Source organism: Kryptolebias marmoratus, linkage group LG19, assembly GCF_001649575.2.
Source record: "Kryptolebias marmoratus isolate JLee-2015 linkage group LG19, ASM164957v2, whole genome shotgun sequence".
Lineage (NCBI taxonomy): Eukaryota > Metazoa > Chordata > Actinopteri > Cyprinodontiformes > Rivulidae > Kryptolebias > Kryptolebias marmoratus.
Window position 1 is genome coordinate 12,785,780 of NC_051448.1, and position 20,503 is coordinate 12,806,282.

The 20,503-nt window shown below is 39.7% G+C and overlaps 1 protein-coding gene across 1 annotated transcript in view; it reads right to left on the bottom strand.

Annotated features, from left to right (window-relative positions):
- The window catches only part of nbas (NBAS subunit of NRZ tethering complex), a 174,465-nt gene that overhangs the window by 90,742 nt on the left and 63,220 nt on the right, over positions 1-20,503 (bottom strand). The window contains exons 33-41 of the mRNA XM_017427358.3: positions 17,163-17,276; positions 13,698-13,811; positions 11,720-11,877; positions 9,710-9,769; positions 8,210-8,386; positions 7,682-7,795; positions 6,487-6,610; positions 2,050-2,126; positions 737-874 (exon numbers count right to left, since the gene is read on the bottom strand). Coding sequence (XP_017282847.1) covers positions 737-874; positions 2,050-2,126; positions 6,487-6,610; positions 7,682-7,795; positions 8,210-8,386; positions 9,710-9,769; positions 11,720-11,877; positions 13,698-13,811; positions 17,163-17,276 — 1,076 coding nt within the window. The remainder of the gene's footprint in view (positions 1-736; positions 875-2,049; positions 2,127-6,486; positions 6,611-7,681; positions 7,796-8,209; positions 8,387-9,709; positions 9,770-11,719; positions 11,878-13,697; positions 13,812-17,162; positions 17,277-20,503) is intronic.

Genomic DNA, 20,503 nt, shown 5'->3' on the forward strand with positions numbered 1-20,503 from the left:
TCTTAAAAAGCTGCCTCTGTTGTTGTTGTGCTGGCACACACAGTCCTTACCCCTTACAGGAGGTAATTGATGCTGATCGGTCATAAACATTTGAACCAAGGCCCGAAGCACTTCTCAAAGCACATAGTTTGAAGCTTAAGCAAGACAGATTATCTCATAATTGTAATCTTGAGCCCATGATTGCTCTGCGAGACAAGTCTGATTCAGCCACTGTTATCTCTGTGAATCTGATGGAAGTCATTCCCACCCACCTACCTGCTTTCACTTTGCTTGTCCTCCAGCAAAAACATGTAATAGACTTTCAGCGAGGGTGACAGCATTTCACTGTGACGCTTTCTAACGGTAATAAGGCATTGCCTTAAGAGTTAAAACCTGCCGAGCCTTTTAGGTGTCAAGGAACCTCTTCAAAAGCCTGTTCAAAACAGATCGGTTTTATTTATGTGCTCAAAGCTTTAAACTTTGGAAGGTTTTAACCATCTGGAAAATCCCTACAGTTGTCCCAACTTGATGAGATACTTGTAGCTCTCTGACTCATTTTATTTGATCCATTTTTGAATATGTTTGGCTATTTGTAGCTCCTGCATTACAACACCTGGACAATTTAAAGTTTTCATCTGATCAGGTGAAGTCAGCTACGAATCAAATCGAGAATGAAGACTTCGACAAGTTCAGCTTCGGCACAGCAACGGACAACTTAAACACCCTATGTCCCACAGAGCTGGTTATCCACCCTGACCTGGTAGAGTGTGTGATTCTTGTCCTTGAAGCAGGGAAGGAGGTGGGAGTAGATCTGCAGGGAATAGTAGTAAGCAGCCAGCTGGAGTGACAGGGCAGAGCGGCACTGCTTCTCAAAACACCTGTTGGCATCCAATACCTGCATGTATTACAAACCATATGTTAGAAAAAGCCACAATATCTAAATTTATTACAGCATTTTAAATATTCAGTTGTATGTATGAGGTATCTCTTAGAATCATATTCCCTTTTGGTTTTATAGTTGCCACTAACACGCCTTCTGTTGCATTTTGAACAGTGTTATTTTCCGTATGTGCAGTAATGTTCAATTTATTTTCCATACATACACCAATAAGTTGGATTGACTTGAAGGAGAGACACATGCCCTTCCTTCCCCAAGGTAACAACATTTTGTGAGGACTTGTGAGGACTTAATAAAATTCCAACGACATGTTTTGGTCAAAATGCCACAGAATTACAGTACCACTGCACTCTCTGAGCTCTGTCTGCGTGGCTCTTTTCAAAGCAGCCAGTTTAAGGTGGTGGAGTGAGACTCTGGACTAAAGCCCGCTCTTTGTCAAAGGACATCTTCTGAGACAGAACAAATGATTTGTCTCTAATGGTATAAAAACGTCAAGAGTCATGAACTGAAATGGCCCGAAGTAACTTAACAACCAGCCAAGACAGGCAGACTCTCAAACATGACGTCATAATTCTTCTTAGAAGTCCATCCCTGTGTTTTGTTTAGAGGGTGATTATAAAAAACTGAGGAGTAATGCTACCACTAATAGTTTGTTCAGCTTTTGGGTTTGAAGATAATGTAAAGCCAATAAAATCTGAAACTAAAAATGGGAGCAATAATTTCAAGAGTGTCTGGAAAGTTTACTCAGTGTTAAGTCTGAGATGCAACAATCCAATAGCCTGCAAACTTTAATGAATCAATAAAAAATTGTATTTTTTTCTTTAATGGAGTGGAGTGCCAGAGAGTTGGGGTTTTTATATATGTCATTTCTGTTGACGCTTTTATTGTCAAGCAAAAAAAAATAGCTTTTTTTTTTTTTTTTTAGCTTTTTGCCTCTGCATTTCAGATGTTGTGAAAACTGTGCAGCTAGCAATTTGGATTTTCACAATTTAATACTTTTGAGAGTTTGACAAAAATATCTATAGGATAAGCAAGGAATCAAGGAAGGATATTCACTTCATTTTCTTGTGTTTACTGTATGCATTTGCTGGTCTTACTAAAACACAATAACACTTCTTTTGCTACAGGACATTTGTGTGTATGTGTGTGTGTAGGGGGGGGTGTCCACCTACCTGAGGCAGGGCCAGTAAGTAGGACAAAGCCAGCATCATGTCCCTGGGAAATGCATCATTGGCCAACTGCAGCAAAACTGAAAAGAATTGAGGGAAAGACTTAAACTAAAATACAATTCTTGAACAACAAACTCTCCCCTCTTAGAAAAGTCTGTCCTTTATTCACCACTCCCAAGCTGAGTAACACATTCAGGAAACAGTGGGAGGATGCAGAGAGAAGTAGCCAAAATCATGTTGTAGTCTAAGACCAACAGAGAAAAGAAGCTCATGTTTGTGATAAAATCAGGAGACTGAATGAAACACGCAAAGTGACAGAGTCTGGGTCAAACGAAGACACAGACTGTCGAACAAAATTAAATATGTGTACACACACACGGGCGGCTATTCTCTGACACATTCAGTTGATAGTTTTCTCTCTAAATGGGGGTGAAGGAAGTTTTAGGAGCCATAACAGCTCTTTTTAGGCAGAGAGCCGACCCTCCTCCTTTACGCTGTTTTCTCTCCCCCCCCCCTCCTTCCCCCCAGGTTTCAATGAGCTACACCTCAGAATGAGCTGATTACTCGCCTCTCTAAAGTTACTGATACCATCGGGACAGGAATTACCAGAGGGGTAAACACACACGGACGCGCACACTCAAAAGGAGATAACCCCGACTTTAAAGCGCGCAACGTTTCTGCTTGAGAGAGAGGGAGATGAGGGGAAAGCTGATAAAGAGACACCTCGCAAAGGAGCGGGTGAGTCTGAGAGCGTGCGTCGCCACGCGCACCCGTTTCCCTGCTTTCTGTGTCAGCTAAATCTGGCACATTGTTAGCGGGATTGGCGAGACTTATTACTATTTCACCTGTGCAGGCAGTGTGAAAAACAAGTGATTACGGTCTGGTCAGATTGCAGCCACAGGCATCACCCAACACAGAGTGTGAGAGTAGTTTTGAAGTGTGTGTGTGTGTGTGTGTGTGTGAGTGTGTGTGTGTTATTTTACATCAAGTGCTTGTGTCTGCACCTTCCACAACTCAATCCCATTGAGTCACTTTCCACTTGTGCCATCATTAATTATCTCCACCTTATCAGGGTCAGGTGAAAAATCAATGTATTTATTTTCTTAAAGGCCATCTCCTAGTCTGTTTTTGAGGACGGCCGGCGCGGCGGACACATGCGCCAGTCATTAATCGAAGCTTGTTATCGGGCGCGGTATTGTCCAGGCTGGCTTCTCCTCTTTCTCGACACGTCGCTGGTCGCAGGCAGGCTCCGAAGGGAAGGTGACTTTAAGGATGGGAGGGAGTTGGAGGGGATTTCCGTTTGAATGACAGTGGCACCGTGAGCGAGAGCTTGGTTTTGGCGAGAGTTGTGTTTGGGAGAATGTGAAGGAGGTATGTGTATGCATACTGAAGTGCTGACACGCTTCAGACGAAGTGTGTGCCTTGCATTTCTGCAGAGATAAGTATTCACGCGTTGGCTTTTTATTTTTGTCGTGGCATTGATTTTGGCGAGCGGCTGTGCTCCATCATGCAGCGTGGCCTTGATGTTTTGACTTGATGCTATCTCTCTGCTATCGCTGCAGTGATATGTCGTTAATTACTGTTGCTGCGGGATGCGTGAGGATACATTAATTACCAAAATGTGGCTATTCTTCCCAAAACCACCACACATGGGCTCCCTGGCCAAGATGGATGAGTAGAGGAGAAGGCACGGTGTGGGGAGGAGGGGGGCCAATCATATCTTACTCTTTGCAAATACCGCAGCTTCACTTGTAGGATGGAGCAGAGACAAATGGCTCAAGTTAAACAATACTCACTCTGTTTAATCACAAGTCGCAAAGCTCTGCCTCGCAGGTGCTGAAATAGGTACTTTCATGAAGGAAAAAGCTTTGACACACTGAAAAGTTTGAACAAACCTAATAGATAAGTCTTTAAATACTCCAACATTGTACACGCTTCTAAAACTAAGACAGATGTTCAGGATAAAATCTGACCAAATAATTAATTAACTCATAAAAGGCAACTTTAAATGGCAAGCTGTTTAAAATGATCTAAAGCCTAAAGCATAAAATTTTTAAATGAAAGTAAAGTCTACATAAGATGGGCATTAATAAGAGAAAGGAAGTGTCACTTTTGTGCACTTATCCTGGAAACAGACAGGAGAACAAACACAAGCATGAAGCCACAGATGGCTTGAAACGTGTTCACAATTTGGACCGCGGGCTTCATTTCTTTGACACTTAAATCTCTACAGAAACTGTTCTGGCAGGAACACGTGCAAACAATTTCAAAAGTTATGAACGCACCACAGAGTATGACGGTGTCCTAATAAAAAATGAAGTACAATAAAATGCACGAAGAACCTTAAACAAAACATTTAGTCCACCTTAAGACTCAGAGCCTGCTGTCGCCTTCAAAAACAACAATGTTGCACTGTGGCGTAATCTCTATCTGCTACGGTCAAACATCCTTTCCACATCTTACTCCTAAAGTTTCCTCACACCACCTGTACTTAGGGGAGGGGTTTCACTTTATACTACCTCTTAACACAAACATTTAAACACTGAAAACATTAACTAATTTGAAAAACCTAGATTAACATCCATCTTGCAACCTTTGCTATATTCCTTGTTGAAATTAATCTATCATTACTACATTGTTGTTGGGTGTTTTTCCACAGGAGCAGCTCCTAATCATCCATCAAAGCAAGTTTAAACATACTTTGTACAAATCAAGTTCAACTCTTGTCTTTAAACGGAGTAAAACTACAAATGGAAAGCAGTTTTGGGCTTCTGCACCAAATTCCAGATACCATTACAGCTTTCACTGTAAATAGTATCTAACAGTTTCCAGAGCCAGTCATTGATTAATCCACTTTGAGCTGCAGTAGGAATATCGATTAGTAATGTGTTAGGTTTAAGTCTGCTGCTAGTTGTAAAATAGCAAAAAGATTTTTATTTTCTCAATTGTATGCACAGGAAGTGTTAAGAATATTACAATGCATTTCTGCCTCAAGATCTCTGTAAATACTTATATGTGCTGTAATTAACCAAGAAAAATGTGGTAGGTTAAAAAAACATGAGCAAAAAGCGAAGCGGAGTCTGCAAACGCTGATTCTAATTATATACGGCAGAGACTAAAGGATGGAGCTTTTCTGTTTTGTAACTAACACAGTACATGCAAGAAAAAAAGACTCAAAATGAAAAAGTGTTGAACTGCAGGATGCTAGAAACACTTAAGAAGAAAAAGAGCTTTAAAATAAAAATCCCTAAACAAATTGTATATTTAGTAGGGGTGTAACGGTATGCCTGAGTTCCGATTCGGTACCTTAAGAGTCACAGTTCAACAGGAAAGAGAAGCAACTGCCAAAAGTTAGTGTGTTTTTTTTACTTTTTTTTTTTAAATATGCAAAAGAATCCTCTCCCAGAAGCAGAGACAGAATAAGCAAACCACCCTTTTTAGTGAGGAGACTCTAAGGTAGCAGGTTGTGTACAGTACGGTAGGATAAATCAGCCAATAACAACACTAAAATAAATAAATAAATAAAATATACTTTACTTTCCAGTCTGAAGTGTAAACAGTAACCCACAGGCCATGAGTCAAACTAAAAGTTTGATACACTCCAAAAACTTTTCTCTTGAAAATTGACTAAAAAATAAAATAAATAAATGGAGAAAAAAAAAAAATGTTGGCTTCAGTTAATTTGACCAAGACTTGATGCAAAATAAAAAGCAACATATCATACGAAGCTTCTCCATGGGCTGAGTGCAAGTGTCAAATAGTTATGCTTGATCTCAGGGGTATTGTGTAAATATACAAGTGGCTTGCCACAGTATTTTTGAGAGTGCCGATTACATGATGCAACTGCTTGCCGTACCTGCACCTCCTGCCTCCCTGCACAGCAGCCGTCAGTCGCACCATGGAGATTTACCACACGGCTGATTTTAATTTAAACAGGCAGGTCTTGAAGCTTCTCCGTGTTTTTTTTCTGAATCCCGCATGCTTTGTTTGATGCAGCGTGCTTTAGATAGCATCTTCTTCTGCTTCTTTTTGTTGTGTTTGTTAACAAAATGCAGTTAAATAAAATGTGCGCCCGCTTCGAGATGGAAGTGATGACCGTGATTGACGTATTTGTCGTCTAATTTACGTACCCTTCCCAAATGCCACAGTACGAATACATGTACCATTACAACCCTAGTATTTAGGAGCGTTGCTTCCAGTTTAAAGTAATTCCAAACATAAGAAAAGAAAGTGAACCAGTTAAAGATTGTGCATAACTTTTGGAGCTGATTAACAGTTCAGTCTATAAACACATTACAGTCTGCAACTCTATACTCATAAAGTATTCTACAAAGCAACTGTGGTGTGTGTTAATAGTTTTAATGGACCACTTAATAAAGAAGCAAAAGTTTGACAAGCAGTTGTATGTGCCACATATGTCAGCCAATCCTGCGTTCTTACCCTCTGTAGCAGGAAACAGGGTTTCACCCGCAGTTTTTGCCTCGGCCAACTTTCCCGTCCTCAGCAAAACCTCAGCAAAGTTTTCCTTGGGCATTTCTCTGTAGGATGAATAAACATCCTGACTCTATAAAACAACACAGAACAGAGAGTGATGAAGTACTTATCATTATAAAAAGAAGAAATCCCCACAGTAGGGAGAGCAGAACAGAAAACAAAACAAAACAAAGCACAAATAGATGTGATTAAGATGACTGAGCATCTCCATTCCCATGGAGCAAAGACAGATGAGAGATGAGGTAAACAAATGAAGCTCAGAAAAAAAAACTATGCTTTTCAACAACTTTGTGGGACCGCTGTTGCTTCTCAAGTGTCTGAGGGGCGAACAGTGAAGGATCTCCTCTCACTGGCCTCTGCGCTTCAACACTGAACGTTTCCTGTCTGCCTTTAACGTTCCATTCATCTCTCTGTCTCGTCCCTGTCCTTTTCATTCACTCCCAACTTCATGATAAAAATATAATAATAATCCCATTGATCAAAAAACAGACAGATGGATGCATGGAGCAATTATTGTTAGATGGATGATGGAGAATGGATCAATGCTGAACGTGAAGTGAAGGAAGAGATTCGAAGGGGCCTATTAAAATGTCATGAGAGGAGACATATTGGCCTTTTCTGTTTCTCCTTGTGTCCACTCCTTAAGCTATCCATATGATTTGTGTATTTGAGTTAAAAGCCTCATCTTAGCCCAAGGTGGGTCGAAAGGTCGAATTATTCTTTGTCTTACTTTTGCTCGTTTTTTACTCCCATAATTCATTTTGCCAACATTAATACTTTAGAGATTTTATCCATATTTACCTGCACTCTTCAAGTGAATATATACAGTGTATGTTTTAGTTTTTAGTCATTCTGGATTTTGCTGACTCTAATACCATCAGTTTTGAAATGATGCTTCTCCCACAGTGATGTCAATGCTTCCAAAGTGCTTTTGGCATTATAATTACTTAGTCTGAAATCAATATTCATTTTGTCTCGACACTGTTTCTGAAGGAATGTATAAGTCATAGGAGGAGAGAAAAAAAAATCTAATTAAACGCCCTGAGTCATAAGTCCACTCGGGCATTTTCTGCAATTTAAGAAGATGGCCCAAGGCACAGAAAAATGAGCTATGGCACAGTCTGGTCTTAAAGCCACTCACCGGGTCTACATAGGGATCCTCAATAAGCTCCTGATAAAAGGGGCTGCAGCCTTGGTGCTCCAGGTTGGAGTTTTCACACACCCCTTCCTGAGTGGTGGCTCCTGCATCATGACCCTGAGGAGCCATCAAAACATCATTAAACTTTCACAATATGCCCTCAGCACCATCATCCTGCTCTTTCATACAGCTAAAAGTCCTCACATATTCTCTTTCTCAAGAAACTCATGACCACTTCTATAGCCAACACCCGCCCACCCCACGGCATCAGGGTGACCACCTGCCAGCCCAGCTACCACCAGGTATTTTGAAATATTCAGCAGGAGACTAAATTAATTATGCAACGCATGAACTTTGGACTGGCTGTTTTGGATGAAGTCTGTGAGTGTGAAAGAAACAGAAGCACAGACACGCCATCACGTCTTCCCATATGCAAGCATGTTAAAACGCATGCAGACTGTATGACCCAAAAATTAAATAAAGTGTACACTTCTGAAGCCATCCGCCATCAGACAGTCAGTATGTTCTTACGTGCAGTGGACGAAGGTAGCTGAGTGACTCCTTCCACCAACGGTGGTCACTGACTGCAGACAGCACAGCTTTGGTGGTCACCCCGGTCGTGGTCAGAACCTTCATGGTCTTAGCTGTGGTCCTGTGCAGCAAGTCCCCGGCTGTCCCCACAGGAGACGCCACGGTGGATGTGCTGGCCTGGAGACAAGTGGTGATAAAGTAGACAAAAAAGATATTTATTTAAAAAAACATTTCACAATATCAGGTTTTGGCGTAGAAGCCTATAAGAGGTTTCTCAACAAGAAATTAAATTGTACAACCCAAGTTCTGTTTTGTTTTTGAAACTTGTTGCACTGGTAGCAAATGACAAAATCTGAGGTTTGATAAAGTCTACATCGACGGCTCTTGGGTTTGGTCCACATCCATCCATTTTGTGCTGCCTATCTATGGTTGGGTTACAGAGGTCTAGAAGGAAAACCCAAACATCCCTCTCCCCCAAGGTATTCCCAGTCCAGAAGAGATATATAAGTGAGTTCTGGGTCTGCTCTGGGATCAGGAGGAATCCTGATCATGCATACATACATACATTTGATTTTCTAACATATTTTGGACTTCCCATGTGTTGATTTGCAATGGCTCCAAAAACAAAGAGACAATGAAACACCTTAAAAAGTCTTTGTGCTAAAATAACAAAATTTTTGGCTGCAAATTTATACACAACATAAGTTTGTATATTTCCCAGTTCATCAAGCAAGGAACAATGTTGTCAAGCCAAAACAGGAGAAAAAAGAAGTTGCTCAGTCATTATGAGATTTATGACTAACAGGTCTAATAGAGAAATCTCTCTAACCAAAAATAAACAAAAAAAAAACTAAATGGCTCAAATGTTTGTGTCTTTGGAAGCAGAAAATAACAATCCAGTGTGCTGGTTTCTGCACCTTCAGAAAGATTTCTAAAATCTCATTTTAAGAGCATTTGGACTGAGTTCAAATCTTTTACTACCATTCATTAATTTTTTATTTGCCAAAAGACTGAGGGTCAGAAAGACACACACAGAAACATAAAAGCAAATGCACAGTGCACACACACACACATCTGGAAGTCTTAAATACACACAAGTGAGGAATAGTGACATCAATACAACAATAAAGTGACAGCAGAAAGCTTCAAATGAGCTCCTTCCACACAAAAAGGAAATGCAATTGGAATCATGAAACATTAACACCCACTCCAGGCATCATAAAGCTGGCAGCAATGGAGAGGAGAAGAAAGGGCATAAATTAACCAACCGAGGGAGCTGAGCAACCTTAACATTAGATTTACAACTCATCAAATATGGAGCAGCAGGAAAACACGCCAAATGAACAAAAGGCACTGGAACACGCCCACACGTGGACACTAAAACACCTCAAACAGGGATAATGTAAGGCAAGTATGGTGATGTACAAAGAAAAGAAAAACAGTTTTAACATTTCGACACTTAAAAACAACACAAACCCTCTGAAAGTCTGGTTTACTGACCTCCTGCTCAGCCTCAGGAATGACAGGCTCCATTTGATAGTTAACAGCCTGGTACAACACCTGCACAACAGACAGACAGACCAAAAAATAAAAAAAAAAAACAAAGACAAAAAGACAAGAGATGAAACGTGATGTTTTACATAAAAGGAAGTTACTTCTGGCATTACATTAAAACTGTGGTTGGCATCTTGATTTCTTCAAAAACAGGTTTTTGGTAAATGAAAAACCAAAGTGAAAACACAAAAAAGCCTAAAGTAAAATAAATAAAAATGTAAAAACATGAATATGAAATCAAAATTGAAAAACTACAAACTTTTAAATACTCCTTGAGTAAAACAAAGGGCTGTGTTTAAACTTTCTTACAGCAAAACCAGTCGGTTCAGGGCATGTGTAAACTGGTTACAAGCAGCCTCAACTTTGCTTACGGACAATAAAATGTGTTAGCCCCATCTTCACACTAAATGAATTTTCAGCCAACATTTTTGGCTTCAACAAACCAAAAGGCACTAATTTACCTCCTAACTCTCAGAACTGGGGATTGTTTTGCTCGAGCAGGTAAAACAAGATAGTTTGGGACCAACTCAACAATTCTTAAAAAAGAAAGAACAGAGGATAATCTAAACCAAAAGGCTTTGGAGAACATAGAGAACAACTTCATTTCTTTATAAGGAGAAAAAAAATTAGAACCGAGAATGTTGTCACCCCATCTACCCAAACCAAGTCTTCAGGAAGAAAGCCTTGTCTTTGTCAAACTGTAAATACGCAAAGTTTATCGTCAGGATGAAAAGGATAAAAAAAAGCAATCCTGACCGTAATTAACCAGAAAGCATCTATGAAGAAGCCTGCTCGCTATTAGAACTATTTTTTTTTTGTACAGCTGACACCCAGTTCGACTTTTAGCTGGATGATGGAAGGAGAAAAGCACGGAGAAGAAAACAGAAATGATCGTAATCTAAAAGCATATCTTGCCATCTGTCAGACATTATGGAGGGCGAAAGGTATGGCATTAAACCGTACGGCTGCCAAATGAGCGGGGTCTCTGACGTGGACTTGATGTGGCTGCAGACTGAAGTAACGGCGTGAGTTCTGAAGCGTACAGACCTGCGCATTCAGCTCAAAACTGACAAGACAATTTCTTTAGAGAAGGAAGGCTTAAATGCTTGAGACAACCTCAGTCCCACTGAGCTGCACTTACTGAAGATAATCCAAAAACTGAAAGACAAAAGTAACAGATGCAGTAAAGTTCTGCAAAAACAGCTTGTTTACAGTTTAAAAATACCCTTAATTTTCCATGTTAGGGGGGGAAATGACTAACACCTAATGCAATTTTTCTCCTAAATCTTTGGACTGAGAGCAAAGTTCTAAATTTCAATAACCCGACTGCTTCATTTTGTGCTGATTGAGTCGCAGTTCAGGTTTGAAAACAATAAATTAAATTTGGTGAGTTTATTAACTTTCAGATCGTCTTTGCATCTCAGGATCTCAGAAGTAGATCCAAGAAAACTACCTCGCACAACTCATTAGTTGAGTTTACCTGTGACCTACAACTGATGAAGATGGAATGACATTTACATGAAACCAACACAGAAATCCAGATAATTCAAACATTCTCTCAGAGCTGCACTTATGAGCCCAACTGTATCAACAGTTCTCTGAGAAGCTGACATTGTTTGATCCATTTTAATTAGATATAATTACTGACTCGCAGGTTTTGTTAACTGTGCAAAAATACTGCCTTTTTGTTTTAGTGAAAGGGCAAAAATGCTCAATACAATCAGAAATTTCTGGGTTTTTGCACGATTTCAGTCACAATCCTGAAAAAAACTTGAACTTGTTTTAAATAATCTGACTTATCTCAGTTTATGTCACTAACAGATCAATTCCCCTCACATTTTTCTTTACTTTTTTAATACCAACATCACGTTCAGAGCACTTCAAAGAACTGAAAGTGAGGTGTAAAAATAAAACAATTAAGGTATTCTTGGAAAAGGAGCAGCTTGTTGTTCTAACCTGAGTCTGCAGATCGCTGGAGGCAGCCAGGAGGGCGTGGATGCTGTCTGGGGGACAGTGAGTGAGAGCGAAGGCTAACAGCTCCTGTCGTGCCTCCAGGTCCGCGTAACCCTCGCACTGACCGAGCAAACTGCACACATCCCACGCCGGACTGTAACCTGAGGAAAGCAAAGAATGAAGGAAATACGAAGAGAAGTGGAGTTCGAGTGAGGTCAGCCGCAAGAAGCATGAAAGACAAAAAAAACAAAAAAATACTTCAAAATAAAGTGTTTTTCCCTGAGTTCATACAGACGGGAGAGAAGATGAAGAAGATTCATACTGAAACAAAAGATAATAATAACTACTTAAATCAGAAAGAAATTTAACCTTGATGAAGATATCAGCTTGAAACACTGCACTGACTGTGCTGATCTCATCCAGCATGCAACCTTGATTTCATTCAAACATTAAGACTTAAATATTTCCTCTGCTCTACGACAGATCATTCTGTCTCGTTAATTACACATTCTCTCTCTTAAACACACATTTTTTCCTTACCTTCGCCGATTCCCATTCACGCAAACACTGAGAAGGCTCGATGAAATGCTGTTTACTAACTGGAACTTGATCCTGAGTCACATGAAATATTAATGTAAGAACCATCTATGTTTGTTTTACTCTTTCCAAGTTATTATTGCCCGGAAAAGGGGGCTAAAGGGTAATCTTTACCCTGAAGGGGTAATAATAATAATACAACCAGAGGTGAACTAACATCACACTGCACAGAGCCTGCTGGGTTAAAAATCAGGGTGAGAATAATTTAATTGCGTGAGCGTCAACCCAACCCCAACAGCTAATGGGCAAACAAAAAAGTTATGAGGCCCTGCAGGACTTTTTGTGAATTTTTTTATGTCAAAAGTACACTATTTCAGTGACTTGGTTTATTCCGATCCAACAGCACTTGGGTCAACGAAAGCTGTTTTGTAAATATGCTGTATGAATAAACTTTGAATTCATTTGAATAATTATTTAATTATCAATCCGAGTAGTGTTTTAGCTTAAAATGCCCATCCCTAATTCCTACTGCACTGCCCTTTATATTAATCATTTAATTCAGAACACTGTGATTATTCACTTTATACAGTAACTGAAAACAGACAGCGAGGAGCATCACAAATCTTCCAGAAGTCATTTAAACAAGCACAGAGATTTTAAAGGAACCCGCTTCTTCAGATCACAACATCCAGGCACAGAATGTCACTTAGCCATGAGCTACACCTCAATACGTTTGGGAAAAAGAAGCAAACATCTCTGCAGAACTTCATCCATTCATCTGCCGGTTGCATTACAACATTTAATATTGGCAAAACAGCTTCAGATTTTAGCTTTAATGTTTTCTGAGTTTGTTGTTCGTGCTTCTGCGTGCAACTTCGACTTGGGAATTGTCAAAGAGCAGCTTCAAAACAACCAGACAGAGCTTCAAACTTCTTCCTGCATCGAGAAGATTATGAATTCCAAAGACTTCAGAGTCATTCAAATTCCCGTTCGCTGCTTTTTAACAGCAGCCCTTTCATTCTTTTAACTTGTCTGAGTGAAATTAGTCTGAGCTCTCACACACGACTCAAATATTCCTCTTTAGCTGTAGCAAAGTTTCAGAGGTTGCTGTTACTCTTACAAGTCATTGCACTATTTCATGCTTGTTATCATCAGAAAAATCATTCCTTCTCATTATAATGCATGATATCTATAAATAGCCCGATACGGTTGAGCCACATCTTTATGTAGGGTTCTTTTTAAGATCGCTCGACTATCTAAACAACCCAGTTTGACACTGATACCGGTTGATGAGAAATAGTGGCGAAAATAAGAGTTTATTTTACAAGAATGATATTGATGTATTGCCTGGGTGATCATTCGAAGCAAAGTTTAGTTCTTCACAGCATTTAGGGATTTCTCTGTTAAATATTTGCGCTGGTTTCCTTCCTTGCCGTCTACAAACCTGCAGCCATGAGGTCCTGACAGTGGATGTAGGAGGCCTTGAAGTCCAGAAACCTGAGAGATTGTTCAGCCAGCAAGGTCAGCACTTGGCCTCTTCGCTTGGCCTCATCGTCTCCTGGAAACACAGACACGCAAGTATTTATAGAAACTGGCTCAACATGTAAACAGTGGACTAGAATTCACCAATTAATCGGTTTGTGACCAGAAATGGTTTCAGTCTGACTGGCTGATATAACACTCAGAAGTCAGTTATGGCTTCACAGCAAAGTGGCAACTCCTGATGTTTCTGTGAAATTGTGCACTTTTATGTTTTCAAATGTACAAAAAAAGAAAGAAAAAGGAAAAACACGAAGCAGCTAAAACCTGCCTTATAAAGAACATACATGCCAGTTACATAAAGGAAAAGAAAAACTTAGTAACCTGGTGCTGTTCAGGGGGAAAATTAGAGGCTTTTTTTAGTACTGGAAAATTTTTATCATGAACATTTTTAGTTTAAAATTGGGTGTCGTTAATTATAGTTCTTGGAGAGAAATCCAAATCTGCAAATCAGAGCTTTACCAAAGATCGGAACTTGGAATCGGCCAAGAAAACAGTGATCTTTCAATTTAACAGTAAATAATTTAAAGCTACTAATCATGGGTCACATATATCTGAATAAATCTCTTTTTTTAAATCTTTTTCTGACTGTGCTAAAACAACAACAAACAACCCGGCGTGATGGACTGCACCTTTAATCAGCATCTACGATAAATAAGGTTGGAGTATGAAAATGTGCCCCTGTGCTGTATAACCTAACAGGAATAAATCAAAGTTTGACATCTTCATATAGGTGGGTCTGGGTGCAGTGTTGGAGGCTGACGCAGCGGCTCGGAACAGCCTTTGATTTCTCTGTGAGCTCAGTAAACAAAAAAGGGGGAAAAAAAAAAACAAAAAAACAGAACGATCAAAAAAAGACGAGCAGAAACACAGCTTCTGAACAAACTCTGAGAATCAAAGAGCAGACACGGCGATGGAAAAAAAAAAAAGTGATGGTTTGGTTTGCGGTTGTGTGTTTTGTGTGTGCGTGTCGAGTGAGCGACGGTTAGATGCGCGGTGTTTACTGACGGGGAATAAGATCTGTTTGTCAAATATTTTCTAGGTGACTAGTGAAAGGGTGTCTTCAAAAGCTGTCAAGACCTCAATATAGAGGTGGTGGTGTGTGTGTGTGTGTGTCACAGCATACCTGCCCTGAGTTCCTTTTAAGTCAAAACATTCCCTGTTATTTTTTTTTTAAAGCTGAACTCAATCAGACATATTGATTATCCAATTGAAACCTTTATTTCTCCCCGATGAGCCAATCAGAGGCTGCGGTGAAAAGGTGAGAAATGTCAGAAAAACAACAAACAGAAAAATCTGCAACCTAAACACTGACATTAACAGTCTCCTAAAGCTCCAAACTGGATTATCACAAAGGTCTTTTGCAAGTCACCGCTGTTCTGAATATATTTATAATATCACAAGTATTGATCCTTTCAGGCAAAAGTAGAAATTCGCTTTTTTTCTTTTTCTTACCTCCATCTTGTATACTAAATGATTTACAGAGCATTTCTGTTGAGGCAGAAACCCAACACTAAGTGTTTTTAACTGCTATGTTGGTGATACTTGCATTAAATATTCACCACAAAGCCCCAGAGCTATGCACCCTTCAAAAGGCTCCCTCCTGCATTTATTTATTTAAAAAAAATGTTTATTCCTCTTCTCATCTCCCTTTGCCTCCTTTTATTTCTGAAGCCACACAGGGAGGGCTTCCTGCTGACAGAATGCGAGCGGTACAGACACAGAAATGCCACAAGGCCGGTTAGCAGGTTTCCTTTAGCTGTTGGCACTTTTCAGAGCGGGGGAACGGAGCGACGGGGCAAAAAGAAGAGCGGCAGCGACAGACACAGCGAGACAAACACAAAAAACTGATGCTTGTATTTTTTGAGACGCGTCATAGCCAGGAAGTTAGCAAGCAGTTTATATTCTTCAGCATTTACAAACACAGTTAAAGGGTTAAAAAGGTTTAAGTTCCTAAGGGGTTTTTTTTCTTTTTTTTTTAGTTATTTATATCAACTTCCACAATTTGCAGCCTCCAACGTCTTTCACTTCTGGTACTGAAGTGATTTACTGGTCCATGTGCTCCGTGTTGCAGTGTAAACACTTCTGCAATGCGCCTCTCCGAATACAAGAGGCGCACATCAAATCGTGAAAAATTTATTTCAGGGGAGGAAAATCCCTCCTGAAATTACCAGCAGAACACTGATGTAAACATTTCTCCTCTTGAAGAGGGCGTAAATATAGGGAAACCTATTAAAAAAAAAAGCCTCACGTAGGTGAACTAGAAACTTAAAGCTATAGCAATCTTGACAACATTTACATTTCTACAGGTTTTGTGAATCTATTTTAAAAGGGTGCCAGTAGGGAATCTAAAGGGTGAATAATTTATTGATAGCCCAATGTCTTGTTATTTTGTTTTAAGTTTAAATACTGTTTCTATTATAAAGTACACCCAGGGCTGAGTTTTCTCCTTTACATAGTCTTCAGCTTTGTGACTGAGTTGCTATCGGTCCTAAATACCTCTGCTTTCTAAAAATATCACTTACAGTTGACCATGGAATATCCAACAGGGATGAAATTTCTTCTTGCGAAGGTGGCATCCCATCACAGTACTGCACTTCCAGTCACTGAGCGCCTCAAAAGAACCGTTTTGTATCACGAATGTTTGCAAATGAAGACCACAAGGTTAGATTCTTGATTTTGCGCACCTGCCACAAGAGGTCTGACTGAAACACTTGACTTCAACAATTAAGAGATGTGTGCAAGTACTTTTTGTCCCTTAAGCGTAAAAGGTTAACAGGGTGTTACTTATTACAGTACAAACACAAGGTTAAAAACATTAAAAAATCTTATTATTTTACGTCCAGCCCAATTCTTCTTTAAAAGAAGCCATTTTGTTTCTCACATTTTCAAGCAGCACAACAGAAAACAAAAGGCTGAAAAAGTTAACAAGTGGGTGCCTAAATCCTATATCCAAAAGACTCCAAGTTATTTGTTTTGTTACAAACGTTCACATTTTATCTGCCAACGGGACCGCTCTCTATATGGTGGGACTAAAACAGAGACGCAGTCGAGCAAACTTAAAGTTATAAGTAAACTGTCATCCCAAGGTAACAATCATCTTCGCACAAGAAAAAAAACTCTAGTATACAGACGTACTGAATCTCTCTGTGACAGGCCGGGGTGCCTGCAGCTTTTAGTACACAAAATGTTATTTGGGAAAATTCAAAGAAATGTTTAATGTGCATTAATTAACCTAAAGAGCCATGTTAATAAGACTGACAGCAGGGAAGTCCTCTTGATTTTAACTATACCCTCCAACCCATTATGGCATGGTAAATCTCACAAGAAAACAGATGAGATGGTCACGTGTACCTCTGCATGTATTTACCTGACACCCGCAGAAGTGACGCCAGATCGAGCAGAGTGGTGGACTGCTTGTAGGCCGTGGAGCAGTGGGAGACGCACTCCTCGATGAGAGATAAACGGTCTGATCGCAGGCGAACTGGAGGAAAGATTTCAAAGAAAAAAAGGAGAGGAAAAAAGAAGAAGTGTCACACTTGTTTGGCAAATTACAGTACTTAATCTGGAACAAGTTACGGCTGATGATAAAAGCGATAGGAAATTATGTAGAGTGAATGATGAAGCAGCTGCTGTCAACATGTCAGGAAAATAATAAAGTGCCGTGCAGCTCGTGAAAGCACAGGCCGAACATAACCAGATGATATAGGGGTTGAAACGGATGATGATAATCTGTTTCTCTGCATTATCACAATTTTTAGGGCCAATGTCAGAAAATAGTCTACATTTTTTTTAATTAAATACAAATACTCAAGTTGCAAAGACTAATAAATGCTATATTAGTTTAAAAAAAAATCTAAGTAAAAAAATAACATTGTAATCCAATACAATGAATAAATATTTGTGTATGTAAACCTAGCTAGGTAATATTAGTTGGAGTTTTTGAGGATATAATATATTTTTATATATGAAGGAGGTAAATGTTTGGTTTATAAATGGTTAATTTGCTGCAGCTGAAGTGGGTAAGACTGCAAATTACTCTGTAATAAGTAAATTTCACTTTATTTCAACTGCCAATCCTGAATTTACTCAATAAATAAGTCCTAAAAACACTTAGCTGAGAAAGATAAGTGGGTTTTTTTTAGATTTGTGGTACTTAAAAAAAAATGATTTTCTTATATTTGCTGAACATCATAACTAGTTTATTCTAAGAACTTTGTTTGCTACAAACTTAAATCATTTGTAGTAAATGGTTAAGACTATCTAAACCTGACTGAAAACACCTTACATGATATCAGGATTTCAATTTTATTTTTTGACAGGATTCAAACTTCAAGATTCAAGATGCACAGACTCCCCAAAATTCCTTTCCCTTTTCCTTCAAACCTGCATAGAAATGTGAGAACTGTCACGTTTTGAACCTCAGCAGGCCTTTGTGAATTCTTCGCTCGACTCTGAGGAGCTTTAAAACTTGGCATCACTTTGGGCGAGGCCTAAAGGGAATTCAGAGGGAGGCTGGCGTGTATGAAGCATCGCCGCGGGCTCTGTGGAGAGGCTGCGGGGGGAAAGCCTAAGATGGATTACATATGTTCAAATCCTCCGGCTTCATACTTGCGTGTGTTTATCTGTGACAGTGCACTGTAACAGGGACAGAGCTTTTATTTTGTCAGAAAAGTAATGTGCTTTTCTGTTTTGTTTTGTTTCGTTTTTTGTGTGCGAGTACAATACCTGCATGTCCTCGAAACAGAACAAATACATGATACATGATCGCAGAGAGGAAAACAGGACTGTGGGACCATTTTAGCCAAGAGTACTAAGATGGACATTAAACAGTAATCACTGGTCCATACGTCTCATAAAATCAATAATTTTCGTTTCCTTTTCATTACAGTTTTGTTTGGTTCATTTTCTCTCACAAGGTTTTTTTCCCTAAATCACTTTTTTTTCCAATTTCTTTTGAATCTTTTTCTTGTCTTTTCTTTTTAGGTGAAGCAGAGGGTAAAAGGCAAACTCAAAAGAGAGAGAAGAACATTAAATACAACGTTTATGGCTTTCTAACACACAGCAATTCTACAGTCGTGTTAGAAAAGAAAACACGCCTTGTTTCAAAATGAACATTTTACATATCGGAGTTTAATAAAAGAAAAAAAAATCATCTATTCTTTACAAGGTCTTAGAATTAGGTAACTAAAATCTTGGATGTTGCACATTTTTATTTTTTAACAGAGCTAAGCTGCAATGCTGAAGCGCTGCCTTCTTTCTGCTTCCACAGGAAGCAGCCAGGTCCTGCTAATCAAACCCATTGATTACCTGATCTACAGCGAGTGTGAGCCCCCCCTTTAAAAGCAGAAGTCTTGGCAGGTTGCTGATCCGGACCATTCAAGTGTGTGTTTACAGAATGAAAAAAAAAACAAAAAAAACAGGAAAGATTTCAGGAGCAATCCCAGCAAAGCAACTGTTGCTGCCATATTCTCTGTGACGGGCGAGAAGGTCAAGTCACAATCTGGAGTCCATCGTTCCACAGTGAGAGAGATTATTCACAAGTGGGAAACATTCAAAACGCTTGCCAGTCTTGGGGGGGGGGTTCAACTCAAAGTCAGACTGTGTCACGCTCAGAGAAATCACAAAAACCCAAGAGCTCCATTGGAGTTTTTACAGGCTTCAGTTAGCAGATTAAATTAACGTCAATGGCAATTCAATTAGAGAAAGACTAATTAAGATGTTTGAAAAAATCACCAGGACAAAACCTCGTTTCTCTAAAAGATCATGGCAACGTGGCTTAGGTTTGCTAAGCTGCATCTGAACAAAACACGAAACTTCTCGAACAATGTTGCTTGGACAAAAATGAAATTAAATGCCCATCCACATACTCCACACATGAGCACAGACACCTCAAATTTACTGTCAAGCATAGGGGTGGAAGAATGATGATTTGGGCCTTTTGCAGCGTTGCAGTCTCCTCGTGAATCACTTCAGCCTTATTTCCTTGAAACAAAAAAGTTCTTGAGGAGCAGCCGCTGTTCCGGTTTTGGTAATACATGCTCAGCACGAGCAGCTCGTATGTTTACACACAACGCATGGACGTCGCAGAATGAACTGGGTGAAAAATGCATTGTTTGGTCAGAGCTGTGCGCTGCACACGCCACCCCACTCCTAAACATACGAGCCAATTCTGTTCTGAGATTACTTCCTTTGCACCTCTGCTCTTTCACACATGACGCCAATGTTAAAAAAAAAAAAGAAAGAAAGAAAACACACTAAGCCTGGTTTGAGAGGCTCTGAGCGAAAGGGGCTTTTGAGTTAATCATGAACTAGTGTTATTGCTCATCTAAGGTAATTTTTACCCAATTTGGAAATTTGGTACTCCTAAATTTGAAAGAGCAACTACGACTCTTTGGGAGCTGCTAAGTTTGATAAGTGCAGAGGGGTTTAGAGTGCAGAGATAACAGGGGCAAACAGCGCCCCGGCACAGAGGTCGGACAGCGAGAGGCCAAGCTTGTTTATTCTGGCCCGGCTGTTTCATTTAAACTGGAGAGGGAAAGCCTGAAAACCACTGCAGCAGGATACCGAGAGAGAGCGCAGAGACGAATCCATTCTGATCAGGTTTGCAGCTGGAGCATAAATTTCAAAAAAAAGGTGTGTGTGTGTGTGTTTGAGTTTAGGTGAGAGCCAGCACGTACAGACCACAAACTTCAGTCCTAATTAGGCCAT